Below are 17,892 nucleotides of genomic sequence, written 5' to 3'. Positions count from 1 at the left end.
ATACCACTATCTTTAAAGATCCTTCTGGGGGCCAACTTGGTAGTGCAGCAACCTAGCCCTTAATCTGTGGTGCCAGCATCCCATGTGAGTACTAGTTCTAGTCCTGGCTACTCTATTTCCAATCCAGCTCCCTCATGGGAAAGCAGCAGAGGATTTGGCTCAAGTCCTCAGGCCCCTAAACTCATGTCTCTGGCCGTTGTGGTCATTTGGAGAGCGACCCAGTAGATGGAAAGCCTGTCTGTATCTCTTCTCTGTAAAATCTGCCTCTCAAATAAAAGTAAATAAATCCTTAAAAAAAAAAAAAACCCTGCTAACTTGTCTTTAAGATTTCCAGCTTTGCTTTGATTTCTTTCACTTTCATTTTTAATGATAATAAGTAGAAACATTTTAAAGATAAAGTTGGGGTGTTCACACTCTAAAATGATATGGATTTTTAGTTAAGAAAAACTTACAGTTCCTCCCATTCTTTTTTGCGCTGCTGTATCTTTTGCTGGGCCTTTTCAGCCTTTAATATCAGTTTCCTTGTTTTTTCTATTTGATTTTCTATCATAATTTCACTTAGCGTTCTAGGCCGAACTTTCTTCTCTTTTTCAATTATTGCTTCTTCAATTATGCTAACGCTTTCACCTGTCCAGAGAATCATTTTTACAGTGTTTTTGAGGCATAAACCCAAAATTCTCAAGTATTGCTTTAAGCTGCCACATTAAAAATCCAGAGAATACATAAAATTTTAATCAAAGTATTTATTGAGTAACCACTATGTATTTCAATCCCATAAATACAGATGCACATTAACTTATGACAGAGTAGATTTATGACTATCTATTTGTAACAAAAATGCATTTAACAATTTACAATACATCACAGCTTAACTTCGTCTACCTTACATATGTTCCAAATGCTTACATTAGGTTACAGTTGGACAAAATCATCTTACATAAAGTCTATTTTGTAACCAATTATTGAATATCTCATGCAATTTAATGAATATTATACTAAAAGTAAAATACAGACTGCTTTTTTGGTTATACCTTTGTAACATTATAAAGCTAAAACATCATAGGTGAATCAACATTAGAAACTACCTGTACAATGAAATGCCAAAATAAAGAAATCTAAGACATAAATCTTGATCTTATGAACATTATTAAAAAGTTGCCAAGATAGAAGATATATATTAAACAACTAGAGAATGAGTTACATAATGATGGGCAACTTAAAGTTATTGGGAAGCTGAGAAGGAATATAAGGTATGATAATGGGGACAGGGGAAGAAGCAAGAAATCCTATATGACACATTATCAAATGTGGCATATGCCAATTTGAGTAGTCTGGCTAATTAAAAAATCAGAACCAACTAAATCTATGACTTAAAAGTTCTTTGCTTTGTCAATTAACAAGCATCCACTGGAAAAACTATGCTATTCATGTTCAAGTTATATAGCAATAAACTTAAAATAAACAAGAACCTCTCTCACCCCTGAAAAAAACCCAAATAATACGAGAGAGCTATTATAGCTATAAGTCACCATTTCATATTTCAAATACACAAAACAGTCCAGATGTGCATCCAAAGAGGAGTGGTTAAAGAAACTGTGGTACATCTACTTCATGGAATATTACTCAGCCATTAAAAATAATGAAATTATATAATTTGCAACTGGATAGTCCAAACTGGAGATTATTATACTCAGTGAAATAAGTCAGTCCCAAAAGGGCAAATACCATATTTTCTCTCTAATAAGGAAATTATCTGGCAAATTTTAAGTTCAATATCCCTTTCCATACTGTTTTGCTGCATCCCAATGTGTTTTGATGTTTTTTATTTCATTTTCAATTCTTCCAAATGGTTTCTTTTCTCTTGTTGAATTCATCACTGGCTCATAAACTGCACAGTGGCACCATTTTACCCAAGAGGCTTCTGTGTTTTCTTTTCATCACCCATGCGTTGGTTAGTCAGTGGTATGCTTTTTCAACTCCATGGTGCTATAATTTTGTTGTTGTTTTAACTTCATACCTGTTGTTGACTTTGTTTCATGGCTTCTCACTTAAGGGAACGTATAGTGAATGCATAGTAGACACTATCATATCCAAATGTGAAGATACAATGCAATATGCATCTCTACTTTCAAATCAAAGATGGACTCCCAATGAAACTGTTGGACATATAGACAATAGGATGCTGGACTGTCTGACATTATCTGGACCAGCCATTTTGGGACACACTTAAATAACAGACTGATGGAATCAAGACTGCTTATGAAGGACTATACTGTTAATAATATGGGGAAAATCAGTCGGGAGTAGAAATTTGGGCAGGAGGTAATCCCAGACCCTGTGGAATTGTACCATAAAATTCAAAATAAAAAACAAAAGTTGTATATGGAAAAAGCAGCATGCAGTGCTCTCACTCATTCTCAATCACACGATCAGGATGGCATCAATGACAACAGCAGGCAAAAGCATTTGCTATTCTCAGCCATACCACACAGCTGCATCTCTTTGGAGTATTTTCTCCAAAGGATATCGAGGATGGAAGTAAAGAGAAGAAACTGAGCTCAAGTCAGCAAAGAAAGTTCAAAGATTCATATCACCAAAAGACAATTTAGCTTTCACGTCTTAATAAACAAGAGCTGAAAGGGTCTATTGTGATTTAATCTACCTGTTTCTCTCCTGCTATCCTTTTTTCCAAGTCCTTCCTTCTCAAACCTCTCAAATTTGCTTGGTCTTCTCTCTGACTGACTTGATCGCTTGGATTTGGAGTACTTGGAAGGCTTCACCAGCCTATAGGAAGATATCTTGTGGTCACTTTTGATGGCATGAACAACGACAATATCACCTTCCAGTGTATCACGGAATCTGAAACAATAAAACAAGTGTTTGTAATAATCACCATCTTAATCACTCTGCATAATTAAATAAAGTAGGTCTATACTATATACTGCTGCCATAACTAATATCTTTCTGTTCTGTGAGGTTCAACATGTAACAAGTTGGATCTACTTTGATTAAAGGTCAAGTAGAAATTATTTCTAACATAAAAATTGATACTGCTACTGTAATAATTTGTGAAAAAACAGTTTGCAGGCTGAATATGGTTTAATGTCAGATAGAATAGTTCGTAATACATTCTGAGGAAATATAATTCACCTTATGAGCTATTAGATACAGCAGATCTATTTTGGGTATGTATTATGATATACAGATATACAATATAGCAATTTTAGAAACAAGCACAGAAATATGTATATGTGAGTGAGGGTTTCCTAGATTGAAAAGTGGGAAACAATTTGTGACGTTTATTTTTCAGAGATTAAAGACTGTGCACCTCATCGAGGCACTTAAAACATATTTTTTTCTTAAATTACCTGGAGTGTGTGTATAAGAGTGTGTTTAACACATTTCTTGGTAAGAGGTAAATCGTGGGGAACAGATCGTGAACAGTTATCTGAAATGTATGACCTACTCCTACTCTGCCTCTTAGCTCTTTATTCTTAAGGGCATTTCATGGAACCCCCAAATATATGTATGATTCCAATTTCTATAAGCTTTTTAAAGTGCTCTCATATAAATACATATTCATAAATACACTACACTATTTATTGAAGCCAAAGATGGGCTGCTATGTTGAGAATCCTTTCTGATAGGAACGTCTCATCCACTTTCATTTCATAATTCAAGCATTTAAGTATTATCCAGAAATTCAAACATTCACGGATTTAATACCAGAGAACAAGTGCACAGGTGAATCCCAGAGTGAAGTTAGCTACACAGGAAGATGAAATTCAGATAAAGGTTCCCTCCCAGCATTCAGATAAGTATTGATGAAAGAAATATTTAAGATTATGTAAAAGTACCCAGAACCCATAATGTAAAATTCACAATGTCAGGCATCCAATGCAAGCTTATTAGGCAGGGGAAAAAGCAGCAGAATATGACCCCAAATTAAGAGAAACTTGTCAATAATAACCGACCCAGAAATGACACAAATGATGTAAATTATCAGATAAGAATATTAAAATAATTGTACTTTTATGTTCAGGAAGGTATAGGAAACAATGAGCATTTTAAAGTAAGCAAAATCAAGGCAGGTGTAGTGGCTTAGCCGGCTCATTGTCCACTTGCATTGCCAGCATCCTATACGAGCACCAGTTTGATTCCCAGCTGCTCTACTTCTGATCCAGTTCTCCGCCTACAACCTGGGAAAGCAGTGAAGGACAGTCCAAGTCCTGGGACCCTTGCACCCATGTGGGCGACCTGGAAGAGGCTCCTGGCTTTAGATCAGTTGAGTTCTGGCCATTGTGACCATTTAATAAGTGAATCAGTAAATGAAAGATCGATCTCTGTCTCCTTACCTCCCTATAAATTGGCTTCTCAAGTAAAAATGAATAATTTCTTTTAAAGTAGGCAAAATTCTCAGCTATAATACCTGGAAGTCAACTTTTAAAATGGTAAACAAAAAAACTTTACAGGCATATTATTCAGATTTGTGGTTAAAGTCACTAGAAGAAATATTAAGTTTGATTCTGCTCACAATATTATAACTATGGTTATAAAGCCTTAATATTTATTTTATTTCTACTTCTATATATCCAATGTAATTTCAATCAGAATCCTAGCAAGCTATATATATATATATATATATGTATATACATGTACACACATATATATACATATACACACACACACAATTTAGATCTTGCAGCAACTGAGTCACTCCTCAAATACTCACAGAAGTGGGGGCTGGGCCAGGCCAAAGGCAGGATCCTGGAACTCAATCTGGGGCTCCCATGTGGGTGGCAAAGACCCAAGTCCTCACACCACTACCCATTGCTTTGCAGTGTACACATGAGCAGGAAGCTAGATTTGATAACAGAGCCATGGTTTTGAACCCAGACACTCCGAGAGTGACAGCTGGGTCCCAGAATGCCATCTCAATTGCTGTACCAGTCTTATTAGAAGACTTAGTGTGAGAAGTGATGAAGAACTGAAGGGCAAAGCCAGAAAATTTACGATTTTACACATCAATAATTAAGACAGGATAATGCAGTGTAAGGATAGAAGGTCAATGAAACATGAGGGGACTTCAAAGAGCCCATGGAAAATGTATAACAGTCAAAATTTTTTGGCACCAAAATCCCAAATGAAGTTATCTCTTAAATTCATTTTTCCTAGTACTTTTGAAATTCCCTCATAGAACAAAGATTTCAGAAACAGACCCAGTAAAATATGGTTAACTGATTTCATCACTGCAATTTAATGAGAGCACTATAATCTTTCCAACAAAAATGATACTAGGTCTACTGGATATTGATAGAAAAACAAAGGAGGCTCGACCCTTACCTAACATCATCTACAACCACTACTCAAAATGGATAATGGGAAAATAGAACTTGGAGAAGAAAAAGTACAGCTATTTCTTGAATTAGGAGTAGGCAACGATTCCTTAAATACAACACAGAGGCATTAACCTTTTCTTAAATTTTATTTTTGATGATTTTTACATACTAGTCTAGGTTGCAAAGGGTCAAGGGCTAGAGGAAAGTGGGTGAGACTATTGTTTCCACATTCTCTTTTTTCCTTTCTGTATCTGGGGGAAGGACCACCCCAGGGTCCCTGATGTGTAGCATGCTCTGAGGGTCCTGCTCAAGAGATTTTCATAGTTTAACAGTTCTGAATTGCTGCTAATCTTGCCACTCTAAGCATGATGAAATCTCTCCAGAATCCACTGGCTGACATAGAACACCTTAGAGTCTCCATTTGCCTAGATATTCACTGCCAACACTTGGCTGGGGTATTTGAACAACCTGTTCTGTCCTTCATCCTCTGTTATGGTACCAGGTGTCCTCTGTAGGTTCTAATGTACTACCATATCCTCTATGTGCAACTAGACATGTTGTCCACTGCTCCATCTAAGCCACTGAGGAGACCCAGCTCTGACACCTGCACTTCAAGGTCAGACCATGGATCTGCAATTCTCTCCATGGTTGGAGTTCTGAGTCCAGTGGTTCAGTTGGGGACATCTCCAAAGAAACCTCATCCGAGGCGATCCCAGACCTGATTCTTGTATGTGCTAGCCATTGCAGGGTCCATCACAGTTCATCACCCAACTATCCTAGGCACATGCCAGTAGTTGCTCTGATCCAGCTTGGCATAGTCTCTACCCTGTCTTGACCTTTGCCTTTCGGTGCTGCAGCCTGACCTGACCCAGCTGGTCCCCAAACCCAACTCTTGCTGGCAGGTGCTGTAACATGGCCCTGTTCAATCTGCTCCCATTCTTGGCTCATGCAAACCAGCAGGTGTGATAGCCTAGCCCAGAATGACCTGCAGCCCTGGTTTCTATACTTGCCAGTGGACTAAGGTCTGCTTGGCCCTGCCTGGTCCACCCTCTTCCAAAACCAACCCACACACTTGCCAACAGATAGAGCTACTTGCCCAGCCTGCCCAACACCCAGGCCTGAACCATGTGATTACCAGCGGGAGCTATGACCAACTGAGGGAGTTGCTCAGAGTCCCCTACTTGGCTCACTCCCCAGCCCAGATCTCACACATGCCAGTGGATGTCAGGTCCCTACCCCACCTGGCCCCTCCCCTCTATCCCAGCCTTTGTATGAGCTGGTGGATGTTGTGGCCTGGCCTGATCCACACCCTGTTTTAGGGTGCACATGTGGGTACTACAGCCTGTACCTGCCCAGCCTGTTCCCAGCCCCAGTATCTGTGAGTGTTGGCAGATTCTATGGTCACACCTTGCTCAGCCCATCACCACCCCAGTCATTAAGCTAACCAGCGGAACTTATATTTCCAGTGTTAGGTCCATATATCCCTTACAGAATCTACCCCTGAACCTGGTACTCTTGAGTGCTGGTTAGTGTCATGGCCCAGCCTAATGTGACCCATCCCCGGTTCCAACACTCACTGTCAGGTACTGGGATCTAGCCCTGCCAAACAGGCTCCCAGTCCTAGTTTTCATGTAAGTTAGCGTGTGGTGGTCAGCAATGTTCTGTACTAATAAGCCCAGCTTAGAATTCCCATGTGGGCTGGTGCATCAGTCTGATACATAAAGGATTTCTGGTCTCTCCCCTCCAAACCACCAGGTCTCAATCCTCTTGCTTACCTGCAAGTATAGAGGTCTTGTCATTGAAAGTCCCTCTGGAGTCATTCCTCACCTACACGTATGGTGGACTTATGCAATGATGTCCCTCAGCAGTAATTCCCCATCTGGGCATGAATCCACAGATCATTGCTCACCCTCACCTGTGTGATCCCCCAGTCTCCATGCAAAAACACAACCTCAAGATCCACAGAGCACATCGCTGAGTGGCTCAAGGGTTTCACCCAGTGCCATTGGTGCACAGGCCACCTGAGCACTGCCTGACTCCAGAGGTATTAACTTTAAAAGAAAAAGACTTGGGCAGGCATTGTGGCAGTAGGTTAAGCGGTCAATTGGGTTTACCATCAGAATGTTGATTTGTGTCCTGGCCACTCTGCTCCAATCCAGGTTCTTGCTAATACAAGGGGGAGGCAGCAGGTGATGGCTCACACAGTCGGGTCCCTACTACCCATGTAGCAGAGGCAGATGGAATTTCTGGCTGCTGGTTTCAGCTTAGTCCAGCTATGGCTGTTGTGAACATTTAGTAAGTGAATCAGTAGATAGAAAACTTTTTCTCTTCTCTATTTCTCCCTCCCTCTACTGTTTTCCCAGGCCACAAGAAGGGAGTAGATGGGAAATGGAGCAGCCAGGACACAAACTGGAACCCATATGGGATCCCGGCAGATGCAAGTTGAAGATGTAGCCACTAGGCTATTGTGCTGGACCTAAGTAACTTACTTTTTTTGTTTTTTTAAATTCTATTTTTGATGATGTATACATAGTTGATCAGGGTGGGAAGGGGCAAGGATCAGGGGATAATGGATGAGACAATTGTTTAAACATTTTTTTTCTTTTTCCTTTACATGGGGGAGGGAGGTTTCCTTTTGTTCCTTTTTCTTTCTTTCTTTCTTTCTTTTTTTTAAAGAACTGGTGCCCAAATGGAATCCTGGCACTTACAAGGTTAGGATTAACCAATTCAGCCATTGCATCAGGCTCTTCCTTTTACTTTTTAAAGCCTCCTCATATATAAAACCAGAGCCACATTATTCAGAATATATAAATAACTCCTACAATCTAATTTCTTAAATCAACAAAATATTTGACAAAAATCCAACAACTGTACTTTGAATAAACAAAGGACTGGCATTATATGAAAGAGAGCTGAAAATCAATGTTCATCAATTCAAAGCATGAGACACTACTACTGAAGAATGGCCAAACTTTAAAGAGATGACATTCCAACTAATGCCTAGCACAACTGTTACAGTTGTGTGTCTTCCACACAACCCCCACATAAACATGTGATCTCATCTGAAAATGCAATCGTAACAGATTATCAAATTAAAATGAGACCATTAGGATGCACCTTAACCCTACATGACTGGTTTTATTGTAAGAAAAGCTAATTTACACAAAGAAACTGACATGCACAGCAGGAAGATTAAAAGAAAAGACACACAACAGAATGTTACATGAAGACAGAGAACATAAAATGATGCATCTACAAGTGCAACCAACCCCAAGTCTCTTGCAAACCACCAGATGCTCAAAGAGAGACATGAAGGAGATTCATCCTCCTAGTCCCCAAAAAGACCAACTGACTAGCACTTTGATTTTGGACTTTCCAGTTCTAGAACTGTGAAGCAATAAATGATTGCTACTTTTTAAAACTTCTTTTTATTACTATCATTTTATGATACAGTTTCGTAGGCCCTGGGATTTCCCTTCTCCCCTCCCCTATCTCCTTTCCCCCTCACTGAGTTCCCCTGTGTCACTACTATAAGTATAGTTCTTCATAGTCATACATCCATCATTGCGGGCATGGACAATGACAGAGAGTCCAGCATCCTACTGTCAAGATACAGTAAACAGTTTCAGTGGGAGTCCATCTTTAGTCTGGAAGTAGAGATGCATATTGCAATGTAGCCTCACTTATATCCACTTAAATGAAAAGCCACAAAACAAAATCAACAACAGGAAGAAAAAGAAAGAAACTAATAACTCCATGAAGTTAAATAATATGCTACTGCATGACTAATGTGTCGGTGAAAAAATGAAAGAAAATCAACAACCTTCTTGACGAAAATTATGGTACTGTATGATCTATGAGTCATTGAAGAATTTAATCAGAAGAAACTGTTTTGAGGAGATGAAACTAACAAAAAAAATCAAAATCCATGAGATACAGTTTCCACTGATCTTTATTGGTAAAATGTGTCTCCTGTTGGCAACAAATAGATGGGTTTTGTTTTTTAATCCACTCTACTAATCTATGACTTTGACTGATGAGTTTAAGCCATTTACATTCAGGGTTGATATGAATGCGTGGTAATTTGGTCCTGTCATTTTAGGAATGGGTTGTTCATTGATTTAGTCTTCCGTTGTTATTTTACAGGGATGTTCTTCACATTTTCCTTTGGTTTTGGTGGGCACTATTCCTTTCTCTGTCAAGAGAACATCTTTGAGCATCATTTGTAGGGCAGGTTTGGAATAGGCATATTCTTTTAACTTTTCTTTACTGTGAAATAATTTTATTTCATTTTCAAAGACAAAAGAAAGCTTTGCTGGATACGTTACCCTGGGCCAACAATGTTTTTCTTTTAGAATCTGGACTATGTCACTCCATTCTCTTCTGGCCTGTAGTTTTCTGTGAGAGGTCTCCTGTGAGGTTAATTGGCATTCTTTTGTATGTCAATTGATTTTTTTCACTTACACATTTAAGGATCTTTTCCTTATGTTCAATTGAAGAGAGCTTGGTTATCATGTGTCATGGTGAAGACTGCTTTTGGTCAAGCCTGTTGGAAGTTCTGTGCGTCTCCTGAATGTTGTTTCCCAATTCTTTCTCTAGATTAGGGAAATTTTCCTTGATTATTTCATCAAATACATTTGTAAACCCAGCTTCTCTTTCTGCACCATCTGGGAATTCCAAAATGTTGCATTTGGCTTCTTAATAGTGTCTTTCAATTCTTGAATACATTTTTTAGTCTGATCCAGCTCTGAATCCACCCTTTTGTTTGTTTCCCTCTGGTGACAGGGAATATCTTCTAATTTTTCAGATTCTTTCTTCTGCCTCCTTCATTCTATTTTGGAGACTCTCCACTGTTGTTTTAACTTGCTCCACTGTATTCTTCATTTCTGATATATCAGCTTTCATTTGATTCATTTCCAGTGTGACAAATTCCTTGAATTCCTTGAATGCCTGCTTTATGTGCTTCTCGCTGTTGATATGAAGTTTTATAATAAATGTTTTGAATTCTGCATCCCCCATTTTTCTGATGTCTTCCTCAGCGAACTCTGAAGTTGGCAGATGGTTTCACTCCTTTGCAAGGAAATCTTCAGTAATATTCGTTGTATCATTGTCTCTTCTTTTGCTCTTGGTCATTGTACTTTTGGTTATCAGAGTCTTTTCCTTGGGGAAGGTTTCTAAGCTCTGTCACCCACAGGTCTACAGTCGATTTTACTCATTGCAGTGGGTACGTGGCTGTTTGTTTGCAGTCACTTGTGCCACTCCCTCCAGAGAGTTCCAGGTCATGGTTCTTATGTTAGCTAGGTTGTTGGTGGTGCTGATCTTGCCAGAACCTGTTGGCCATTAGGTCTGGGGCCACATGGACTTATTTTGACCTGTACAATGGCATATTCGGTATTATTTTCCTGTGGGACCAGTGCAATGCACTGAGCTCAGTGAGTTCTTGCCAAGCTCAGTGCATGCACAGCTCACTGTTGTCCCTGCAGTCTTAAATTCTTTGCCATGCTGTACGAAACAGCACCTGATGTGCCACTACTAGAGTTCTTGATCTGCTGGCCATCAGGTCTGAGGGCTACCCAGACCTATCTTGGGTGGAACCTGTAGGATGCCACATTGTTGCAGTTCAGTGAGCCAGAAATGAGTTATGATTACTACTTTTTAAAAGATTTATTTATTTATTTGAAAACAGAGTTATAGGAAGGGATACATACAGAGAGAAAAAAAGAAAGAGAACGAACTAGCCTGTCAAACTTTATTACTGCAGCTCTCAGGAATGAATCCTATGGAGGTCAGTACTTTTTACACACTGATGCTCAGACTGTAAGGTAACCCAATCATTTTATAAATCTGGCAATATTCTAATAAACTTAAGCCCATATCACCTAAGGTCTGGCAGTATTCCAACTAGGCATATCACTAACATAAACTTGCATCCATCAGAAAATGTTCGTATAAGCATTTATTCACAATTGCTAAGAAATAGAAACAACTCAGTTATTTATCTAATACACAATAGTTAAATTGTGGTATAAACATTAAGAGAATATTTCAAGCCAATGAGAAATAATAAGTTACTGCTGCATGCCACAACGTGGACAGTCTTGGACAGAGTGGAACAAGCCACATGTGAGGGTTCACACTGTAACAACCCGTCCATAGGAGGCTCACAGACAAAATCCACAACAAAAAGATCCCACTCCAGAGAGAAGGTAGGAAGAAACTTTAAAAAGTTCTTTGAAAATGAAATTTAAACCCATTTTAGCACCAAAAATGTTTGACTCATGCAGTTTTTTATAGCATTAGTTTTTTATGTAGCATTAAAGATATATTTCTTTAAGAGGAAAAGAAACAGACTGTGTGTTGTGTGTGTGCATATGCACAAGCATGCACGCCCACCAGTTTAATCCCCAAATGCATACACTGGCTGGGAAACAGGCAAGTAATTCAAGTCACCCATGTGGATGGCAGGTTCCCAATTATTTGGGTTGGGTATTTTGATGGCATCTGTGCATTTTAACTGCTGGGCCAATTACCTATTCCTGTTTCATTAACTTTTTGAAAGCCCCTCATATTTCTGGAAGAACCATGATAGAACTCTCTAGAATACTACAAAGATTTTTGTATCTTAAACGGAATAGTGGATACATGTGTTTATAAAAGTATATCTGTAAAAAAAAAATTACCAAGTATTCAATTAAGATTTATGTCTTCTACTGTATATACATTTATCTCAGTAAAAAGCAAAAAAGGTAAATTTGTTTCTGGGAAGTTCAATTAATATACATGAGAGAAATTAGGCTGCTATCTTTAATTATAAATCATTTTATTCTACTTGGCTTTTGATTTTTCAAATATATGCATGCTCATGTATTAATCTTACGTAAAATAATCTAAAACAAAGTAAGTATCTATTATACTTTTTTGATATTTTTCAAAGATTTTCAAAATTGTGAAATACACTTCCCACACATAAACTAGAGATGAGTAAACAGCAGTTTCAGGAAGTTATCACTAACAGTGACAGACGGTTTCTTCAGACTTAAACTCCTGGATATTTCAGAAGCCCTTTATCTGGCCCTCCTGTTGATGCTACTGTTACAAATTACTTTATTCAAATAGGTGTTCTCAAACATCTCAAGTTGGAGCAAACAAGGGTCCTACCTATTCTGTAGCTTCTTTAGGCCAAGTTCATGCTTCTCTTTTTCCCAGGCGAGTTCTTTCTCCACTTGTTGAATTTTGTGAGCTGTTCTTCTGCCAATATCAGCACGAATTTTTGAATCAAGATCAAAATCCTGCAGGTAAACAGATTTTTTAAAAATCAAAACAGATGCGTGAGCAATGCTCTGTATAACCCTGCTTCCCACACAAATATGGATTCTTAAATTTTGCCCTCAATTGCACACTATAGATTTCGAACATACATATATATATCATAAATTCTCCATTCCAGAAGTGAAACAATATATTTTTCAATCTTACTTCCATACCATATGGAGAAAAAGCCAAAGCATATTTAGCAAATGAGAATGCAAATAAAGGCAGCATCTAAATATATAAATGTTAACAATATTTGGAGAGTATATAAAGTTTTAATACATAACACCATCATGCCAAGAAACTACTGTTAAATAGCCAATTGGCCACAGGTTGGAAATTCATGGCAGCTCACCATTAGTGGAACATCCCCTCTGTGACTGCACTTAGGAAAGAAGGCAGTCTTTGCTTTTCTTTTCTTTTTTTTTTTAATATAACCACATTCTTGCTCAATGTCCTTCACCAAGTGATTTACTCTTTATTGTTGGTGGAATACAGGCAAGTGTGGCCACTGCAGAAGTCAGTATGGAGAGTGCTAAGAAAACCAAAAATTGATCTACCATATCACCCAGTATCCCACTTCTGGGCATATATACAAAGGAAATGAAAACAACATATGAGAACTACAATAGCAAAGTCACAGAAGTAATACAGATGCCCATAGAAAGAGGACTGGATGAAGAAACTGTGTACATCTACTCTATGGAATAATACCCAACCATTAAGAAGAATGGAATTGTATCATTTGCAACAAAATGGTCCCAACTGAGGCAACTATGCTCAGTGAAATAAGCCAATCCTAAAAGATAAATAGCGTATGTTCCGCCTGATATAAGGCAATTTGCATGTAAAAATACAAGATCAACAGATGTGTAGGCAAAGATGTATATACATCTGGAGGAACTGTATAAGGAAGATTATCATACTAAGAAGCAAAGATGCAGTGCAGTATGCATCTGTACTCCTGAATAAAAGACGCAGTCCTAATGAACCTGTTAAATTTATCTTGACAATTGGATGCTGGACTCTCTGACATTGTCTGTACCTACAATGTCATTTTACACTTAGACAGTAGAATGATGGTCTCTGACTATTGCTGAAGCACTATACTATTGTAGTAATATAAAGGAAAACAGTAGGTGGAAGGGTAAATGGGGAGGATATAAGGGGAAATCCCTGATCCTATGGAACTCTATCATGAAAAATTTTTTAAAAGAATTGCTTATGTGTAAAATTAATATTTATTTGAACTTACTGTCCGTTTAAACTGCATATGCGTTGGTAATTCTCTATTCAGTGCTAATAGTTTCAAAAACTCTTTCCTCAAAGCTTTGATTTGTTGTCTCTTCCCAGCTTTTATTTCTTCTACTTCTCTCATTAACTTATCATGCTCTCTTTTCCTCCTGGCATTCTCAATACTGAAAATAAATTTAAAAGGACGACAGGAATAAACTTTGAAATTCATTTATAATTGGTCAACTTCTGCTCAACTATTGGTTTGCTTTGCAAAAAACTGTGGTGTAGTTAGTATTTATAAAAAATTCCCATACCTATACTCTTTAGGATCTTCAATATCTTCTGGAATCGGCTCTGATTCAATTCCATACTACAGAAGGTAAAGCAGAAGATAAGCTCTTTAAGAATTGCATAATTTTTCCTTTAAAATATCTAGGAATACCTTGAACTTTTTTTCCCTGCCAATTTCTAAGAACTGTAGATCTGAAAAATAGTTTCATACAAAACAAACTAGAGAAAACTGGAGTTAATTAAACTGTCTCTGCTTCATTTAAAGGAGGAGATAAAAAATTCTAGAAGCATAGTTATGTTTCTAGGATATTGATAACATAATAATGATAAATAATGAGAAATCAACACCTTTAATATGTGATAAAGAAACATTAGGAAATAAAAATATTAATGGAAGATTAGACTAAAAGATGAAAGCACCTAAATAGTTTTTAATTTTTAAAGAACATGAGAAAATTTGACATTACTATTCTAAGATGAAGTTTGCAGTTGTCATTATGGCTGTGAGTTAATTGGTTTGGTTAGTTACTTACATACCCTGGGAGATGGCACTTTGGCTTTGAGGCCTTTTTTAAATTCAAATTCAGAAAAAACATCGAAAACAAAGATATTGCTATCTGTTCCAGCAGTCACCAAGAAACGGTCATCAAAACTGGTAGAAATGCTTGTAATGCATCCGTAATTATTGTCATGCATGTTGAAGTGCCAATAGTCCACCAAACTGGTCAACGAAGTGTCATTTTCACTTAAGACATAAACTCGAATTGCTCCATTTCTCATACCACAAAACATCATAGTTTTGTTAATGCTATGAAACAAAAAGCAAGTAAATTCTTCCCATAAATCTAAAGGTTGTGTTTAATATTCAGTTAACTGGCAAATCGTTAAATCTTTAATAACAAAAATGTTAAGGACTGAGTTGTATACCCAATACTTGTGCTGAAGTCCAAAACCCTAGCACCTAGCATGCAGCATGTCATTCTATTGTGAAATAGGCTCTTTAAAGGAGCCATTAACTTAAAAGGGAACCCTAAGGCACATAATCCACTATGACTGAAATCCTTACAGGAATTGAAGATTAGGACACAGAGGCACCAGGGACACCATGCACATAGGAAATACCAGACAAGGACACCACAAATTACAAGCCAAAGAGAGATCTCAAGAAAAACCAGACTTGCTGACAGTTTGCTATCAGAGCTGTAGTCTCCAGGACTGGAATGTAAATTTCCATGGTGTAAGTCAGCCAGGCCGTGGTATTTTGCACTGGACACCTGAGCAAATTACCACAAAAGGATTGAGGATAACTCAGTTTGAAGTTTCTCCAGAATCACTGTCATCCTAATCCTTCACTACCTGAAAAAATATTTGATGGGATAGATTTAAACATAATTTCAGGATTACTTTTGATTGCATTAATTTATCTGACAGATTTACCTAAATGTTGTTTGCATACACCTTCATCTGGAGGCATCTTTTAAAGATTACAATATCCATGACAGACTAAAATATTAACACTAAAAGCTTTTTGAAATCTTGTTTACCTGAAAGTGATGGTTTGGATGGGGTTATCTTCAGCATCATCAATAAAACGGAAATCAATAGGTTCATCTTTCTGTTCTTCAAAATCACTGTCTTTATCATACGGGGGGAATTGACAGTGATATAGGAAACCAGAGTCATAGCCACCCTGGAAAAATAGGTAAATAACATGGAATGCAATATTTGGATATAACAAATTTGATAATATTTTATTATTCCAAATTGTATAAACATCAAATAGATGCCTTAAAATGTACATTTTATGATTTTAATTTTTGATAGATTTTATTATTTTCAAAAAGTATCCCTACCATCCATTTATATGTAAATATATACATAGATAGATAGTTATTGATATATATATATATATTCATTGGAATTTATTTTTACTTGGAAGTTGCCCTGTCAGGACACACTGGTATAATAGGGTTCCCCCATAGCCCTTATATGCTGATATGTGCCCCAGTTCACTAACAGGCATACTGACCACACCCACTTGGGCCCAGGGTGGTGGTTCCATTCACACACAAATGGGCATATTCTAAATTTCTGCTATATCAGCTACACCTCACCTACATGGGTCTGCCACAGCAATCTTGGCCCACTGTGATCTGTGGGAAGGGACAAGTGCTGAACATCACAGCCACTTACCCCATGTCAGAAAACCTCTTCCACCTAAGAAAAGTGCTCCCCAGCTACTGGTACAGTCCCACAACACTCTGCAGCTTACACCACTTAATACCTGCAGATATTACCATGCTACATGAACACAACCTTCAATTACAAACCTGAAACCAAATGGAACAGCTTATCCAATCAGCACCTAAAGCACATGAGCAGGAGTGAATAACTCCTGTGAATAAATATAACACTATAAAATTGGTAGAGGCAACTCCTCTGTCAGATACACAAATGTCACAGGAAGCATGAAAACACAAGGCAATTTGGTGCCACCAAAGGAACACAATGGTTCTCTTGCAACAGATTCCAAAGACAGGGAACAGACTATCCGACAACAAGATAAAACACTGATTTTAAAGAAAACTTAGATTTATGTGAGAACACAGGCAGTAAATTCAATCAAATTATACAAGAAAATCAGCAGAGACAAACCATTAACTAAGAATCAAAAAGAAATCATGAAGCTAAAGAACTTAATAATTAAAACTAAAAGCTACAACGAGCTCCAAGAGCGGACCAGATCAAGCAGAATTTCTGAGCAATAGTTATTAAACAGTATTTCTCAAACACAAGCAGTATTTCTTAAATATTACTCTTTTGCAAAAAATCAGACAAAAAGTAAAAAAAAAAAAAAATCAAAAGAATGAAGAAAGCCTATAAGAAAGACGTATAGGAAACCAGTAAGTGAACAAACATTCAGATTATGGATGTTCTAGAAGAAGAGAAGGAGTAAGTCACAGAAAGCCTAATTAATGAAATGGTTGCTGAAAATGCTGCAAATAAGGAAAGATGTGAACCTACAGGTTCAGGAAATTCAAAGGATCACTAACAACTAAAAGATTTCTCTCAGCATATAATACACAAACTGCTAAGAGCAAAAGGAGAGATATTTCTAAAAACTTCAAGTGGAAAGTATAACTTCCAATTAACAATGCCCCTCTTAGACTAATAGGAAACTTCACAGAAGAAACCTTGAAAACCAGATAAAAATAATATTTACAAAGACCTGAAAGAAAAAAGCATGCCAGTCAAAACTGTGTTGGGGCCAGTACAGTGGTACAGGTAGTTTAACCTTCTGCCTACAGTGTTGGTAATTCATATAGGTGTATGTCAGTTTCTATAATTCCAATATACCTCCCTGCTTATGGCCTGGGAAAACAGTAAAACATGGCTCAAGTTCCTGGGCCTCTGTATCCATACTGGAGAACTGGAGAAAGCACTTGGCTTCCAGCTTCAGATCACCTCAACCACTAGGGAAGTGAATCAATGGATACAGGACCTCTCTGCCTGTCTTTACTTATTTCTCTGTCAAACCTGCCTTTCAAATTAACATATAAATAAATCTTTTTTTAAAAAAAAACACTGTACCCAGGAGCATATACTGCAGAAAATATATTTAAGAATTTAAGGAGAAATCTATAGAATTAATATGTGTCAACTATATTTAGAGAAGATTTTAACATAGCAGCTGAGAGGCTAAGAAAGGGAATAA

General features: G+C 37.5%; 1 protein-coding gene across 1 annotated transcript in view; it reads right to left on the bottom strand.

Annotated features, from left to right (window-relative positions):
• CFAP44 (cilia and flagella associated protein 44) overlaps window positions 1–17,892 on the bottom strand; it is an 82,877-nt gene that overhangs the window by 26,168 nt on the left and 38,817 nt on the right. Inside the window, exons 17-23 of the mRNA XM_040980908.1 lie at window positions 15,722–15,867; window positions 14,715–14,985; window positions 14,201–14,256; window positions 13,906–14,068; window positions 12,498–12,628; window positions 2,663–2,859; window positions 453–627 (exon numbers count right to left, since the gene is read on the bottom strand). Of these exons, the coding sequence (XP_040836842.1) occupies window positions 453–627; window positions 2,663–2,859; window positions 12,498–12,628; window positions 13,906–14,068; window positions 14,201–14,256; window positions 14,715–14,985; window positions 15,722–15,867 (1,139 nt within the window). The remainder of the gene's footprint in view (window positions 1–452; window positions 628–2,662; window positions 2,860–12,497; window positions 12,629–13,905; window positions 14,069–14,200; window positions 14,257–14,714; window positions 14,986–15,721; window positions 15,868–17,892) is intronic.

This window comes from Ochotona curzoniae, unplaced genomic scaffold (genome assembly GCF_017591425.1).
Source record: "Ochotona curzoniae isolate NIBS_2020 unplaced genomic scaffold, NIBS_Ocur_1.0 contig_3498, whole genome shotgun sequence".
Classification (NCBI taxonomy): Eukaryota; Metazoa; Chordata; class Mammalia; order Lagomorpha; family Ochotonidae; genus Ochotona; species Ochotona curzoniae.
This window is presented reverse-complemented; position numbering and strand designations above follow the sequence as displayed.